The sequence below is a fragment of the Calliopsis andreniformis genome, chromosome 5, assembly GCF_051401765.1.
Source record: "Calliopsis andreniformis isolate RMS-2024a chromosome 5, iyCalAndr_principal, whole genome shotgun sequence".
NCBI lineage: Eukaryota > Metazoa > Arthropoda > Insecta > Hymenoptera > Andrenidae > Calliopsis > Calliopsis andreniformis.
The window spans coordinates 16,437,697-16,442,477 of record NC_135066.1 but is presented as its reverse complement, the minus strand read 5'-3'; the positions used below and the strand labels follow the sequence as shown (position 1 = coordinate 16,442,477).

Sequence of the window (4,781 nt, the reverse complement as noted above, 5' to 3'; positions counted from 1 at the left end):
CGACTCTCCTGAAAAATAACAAAAAAGGACGTGGGTTACTCGGGCTCTGAGGTACAGAATTATAGGATGAATGCAATTGGGCTTCTCTTTGAAACGTCAGAAACACTTTTGCTTTGTTGTTTGTAGTTAATCGATTTTGCAAATGAATGGCTCATATTACTTACTGATAAAGCAATGTAGAATAAAAACGCTAAAAGTAAATATTTTACTTTCTGTATGAACAAAAGTTACAAATTAATTAATTGAAAGCAAAATTTTCTGTATTCGTTTTTATAATTAATTAGTAATTTTAAAACAGAGCAGTAAATCTGTGAGTAGATATTGTATATTCATATTGCATCATACCTGTAGATAATTCTATAGCTACATCCCTTCCCCCAAATTTAATAAATTATCTTTCGAGAATTACTAAGCAATGCAAAGATTTTGCACTGATTTACAGCTCACAATAACCACTTTCGCCACAATTTTCCACTCCACACCCACAATTATATCAATCCACCCACCGCTCATAATTTTTTTCATCGAGCATCGAATCCAACGAGAGTAATTTCTCCCCATTCACGTGGCAAACTGTCAGAACGTATTGCGTCAGACTGAAACATAAAACCAAGCCAAGAGGAACTTCGCAGCAATCTCCACCACCCTCGTAATCGACGTTTCCAGGAACGAAACATACATTTTCGTTCTTTCAATAGAATCCGCTGACATATATTTGGCACCCGTCCACTTCGATCGTCATTTCCGTGTCGGTCTTCCAACCCAAACCATCCCTTCCTCCCACAACTCCAACTCACCCACAAGATGTTTGTCACATTACCATGCCTCCCTGTCCTAATACTCCCAATCTCATTTTCCCAAGCAAAATATCAATTCTTTCGCTCAAGCAACCCCACCACTATCAACACCATAATAAACTGCACGAACCTGACCAGCAGCCAGCTGTCCGATCTCGAAAGACGAGTGGACGTGATTTGCACCGAGCCTGACAGCCTAGTCGACGCGATTGCCAGAGTCCTCATGCGAAACGGACCTATTTTAATCGCCGATAGGTCAGCGCAGATAAACCACGAACCTACACCCAGTTGCATCGTGATCGAGCACGATCGTGTCGACGCTTCGAGGCGTCATTTCCCGCGAAGGAAATTCGGTTTACGCACGTTGCAGTACTTGTTCGTGACCAAGACCTCGAGGGAGGAGGTGCGTTCGTTCGCGGGAGATTTGTCGCGCGCCGACAATCGGGACGTGGCGTTTCTGGTGTTCGACGACGCGGGCAACGGGACTATCCTTCGTGCTCGCGTGACCCAGGATGGGATTACATTGAAATCTGTTGGATCCTGCGGCCCGCTCGCGACCGATGTGCCTCGAATTCCGACGTTCGCCGCGGATTCTCGACGCTTCTGTCCCAGGGGTGGTTGCTCGGTGAAGTACGGCATGGTTGTGGGCCACACCGTTCGATTCTGGCGCAAAGAGGACACGCTCGGGTTGAAACGTGAGCAATCGTTGTGGATCGGTGTGCGTGGCTGTGTGGAGACGCGAGGATCAGCTGGTATTCGAGGATTTTGCGTTCGGTGGGATGGGGCAGTGAGGGGGTGGATTGTTGAATGGATGACAGTATGTAGAGTTTACTACTGAGCTTGGATGGCGAGGGCTATGAACCCCTGGTGGGGATTGGGGGGTATGATTATGGGGAATAGAAGGTAGGTAATAGAGGGGAGAGTAGAAAGAGCGGTGATAAATAAAAACAATGGCGGAGAATAAAAAGAGCGGCGGAGGATAGGAACTTTAGTAGAGATTAAAAACAGTGGATAAATAGGAATAATAGCAGAGACTAAAAAGGGTGATGGCCAATAAAAATAGCAGTAGAGAATAGAAGTAACAGTAAACAATAGAAACAGTAATAAATATTGAAAATAGTAGTAGAAAATAGAACCACTAATAGAGAACAGAAATAATAGTAAAAAATAAAAGCAGCGATAAAAATTAGAAATAGTAGTAGACAATAGAACTAATAACAGAGAACAGAAATGATAGTAAAGAATAGAAGCAGTAATAAAAATTAGAAATAGTAGTAGGGAATAGAACCAATAATACAAAACAGACATAATAGCTACAAATAAAAGCAGCAAACAAAATTAGAAATAGTAGATAGTAGGGTTCTAGAAACTAGAAAAGTAGTTAATAAGAAAGCAGAGTTTTAGAAAATGTGGGGGGAGGGGGTGGCAGAAATGTGTAAAGTAATAGAGGAGGGTAGACACATTAATCCCATAAGGGTTCTAGGAAACCCTCCTCCTCCTCTGCCTCTCCCTCTCCAGGGGTTGGTGGGTGAGGCCTCCTGCAACCCTTACGAGGTTAAGAAGGCAAGAGATACTTACCTGGGACTTCCTAGGAGGGCTATCTGTTCCTGGCGGAGTCCCGATGGCGACTGAGGAATTAGGGGTCACGAGCTGTATTTATATCCTTCCAAGATCATAAAGTAAACACGCGAACAAAATTGGGGGTCAATTGAAATCATAAAACTGAATAAACTTTATTTCATTATAATCGGTCACAGTATCAGAGAATATCATTTTATCACTAACTTCCACAATACCTAAAGAGTTATTTTTTAGACAGTCTATAACCTGAATTTTCAATAAAAATTCTAACTCCTCTTATAATAGCAAATCATAAACTAAAAATACATAAATATATGAATTTTGATTTTATCATAATTTTAGAGGATTTATCGAAGGTTTAGCATAGAGAATAAAATTTAGAGTGTGCTATTCTATTTAAACAGTATAAATTATTTTAACCTTTGCTACTTTAAATAAACGATCACCACACGTTGCAGCGACATTGAAACAACTCATTTGCATCCAGAATTTCTGCTTCTGTTAAGACAAGATAGCGGAAGAGTGTCCATGAAAATTCTTCAATTATTAAGAACCCTTGCTCTTGATTGTCTTATTTTATGTCGTACGTAAGGGGTGGACGAGCAAAGCGAGTTTGAAAAATGATCGCAGCAAGGTCTCCTCCTTGGCAATGAATACCCCGCCAACCTTGTCGCGGGCAGTCCCGAAAATGGAGCTTGCTCATCCGGGTAATTTATCATGGTGCTCAAGAAACATGGGGACGAGATGCATCAATTATTATTCGAAGTAGCGAACTATTGAATATGCATCGCAACGACTTAACGATCCCAACCTCCACCACGAATTAATTACATTGATCGACGACTCAGTATGGGAAGAAGCTAGAAATATTCCAATCTAGTTATACCTCCGACTCCCGCGCTTTAATTAAAACTTCAATACTCAATTTAAAAATTTCTACCCAGGACTTCGATACATAATTTAAAAATTTCTGCGCAAAATTTCGATAATAATTTTCTCTCTGAGGAAAACAGTGTCGATCATTATAAGTAACTTATTCCTCTTTCTCATTAATTATTATCGCGGTGTAACGAAGTTTAAAATGATTTTAATCTCGTCGAATGAAGAGATAACAAATTCCTCGAGAGACAGATCTCATTATCTCCAATTTTCATTTCAATTTCCGATGGCTCCTTTAGGAAACGAGACGCAGAAAGCAGTGGGTGCGTTGCTCGTCGAGCATTTCGGTGATTATTACAACATCAGCATCGATTCCAGTGCTGGTATCAGCATGCCGTGGCCTGATGCGTTAGCGAAGCTCATTAACCATGACATAGACGTGATGCTTGGCCTGAAGCCAGAGGTTCTGCGCGTCTTAGATAATTTAGAGATCATCTGCTGGTACATGTACCGCGACATGGCTTTTGCTGGTCTCGTGAGGGTTAAAAACATCCAGAATCATCTTCTTAGGATGTTCATGCCATTTCAATATCTAGTTTGGATGTGCGTGATCCTCTTGCTTGTCGTCTACGTCTTGTTACTGATCGTGCTCAGAAAGCTATCCGATATGGGATTGATTAAGGAACGAGTAAAATTTATGTATGTCTGCACGATAATGCTCTCCCAAGGCATCACTTATCCAAGCACCTTTGGCCTGCGGCTGGTGCTGCTTTTCTGGATAGTATTCTCGCTATTTATGAATATTGCTTGCAACAGCACGATTACTAGCTCCCTGGCTGAAGTCGAGAGTGACGGCTTGTTGAACAGTCTCAAGCAATTACGTGACTCTGGTCAACCTGTCGACGGTCTAGCCATCTTTCGCTCTTATTTCAACGATTCTTCTGAAGAATTCGTGAGGGATTTGAATGAAAGATAATCCCTTGGTTATTGATTAGTTTTTGGTTTCTTTGAATTTTTGTCTTTCTTTTTATTGGAATTGTGTTGGCAATTGTACAATCAGACTGTTCTCATTTTGTTGAATAAATGCTTACTTGGATTTAAGAAATGATTTTCTTTACATCGAGAAATTCAACATGAAAAGCTAGTTTGGAAATATATGTAGAATACAATTTTTTGATATCATGTTTCATTTTCGAGAAAATTGAGTTTGAGGTTTGATAAGATGCGAATGTATAGAGGTAGTTTTAGACGCTTGAAGTGTACATAAGGTAAGAGAAACACTCTCGGTCTGACCACTGACTAGATAAATCTACTGCAAAGTAGAAACGTTCTCCTGAATGCACATTCCCTTGAAATGTACATACTTCAATGCACATGTTCTTGGTTAAACTATGAAGTCGTCTGTTTAGAAAGTGAAACATCAAATTAATAAATTTTGATACACATTTTTATTTATTTTTTAATATAAAATTACCACCTTTTCCACTTGTAATCTAGGACCTCAGATACTCTGTATAATATTAT

General features: G+C 40.2%; 1 protein-coding gene across 1 annotated transcript; it reads left to right on the top strand.

The window, feature by feature from the left end:
* Window positions 1-924: 924 nt before the first annotated feature.
* On the top strand, window positions 925-4,233 carry LOC143179415 (uncharacterized). Its single transcript, XM_076378630.1, has 2 exons — window positions 925-1,492; window positions 3,557-4,233. The coding sequence occupies exons 1-2, from the start codon at window positions 1,021-1,023 to the stop codon at window positions 4,231-4,233; spliced, it is 1,149 nt and encodes a 382-aa protein (XP_076234745.1). The 5' UTR covers window positions 925-1,020.
* The last annotated feature ends 548 nt before the right edge of the window (window positions 4,234-4,781 follow it).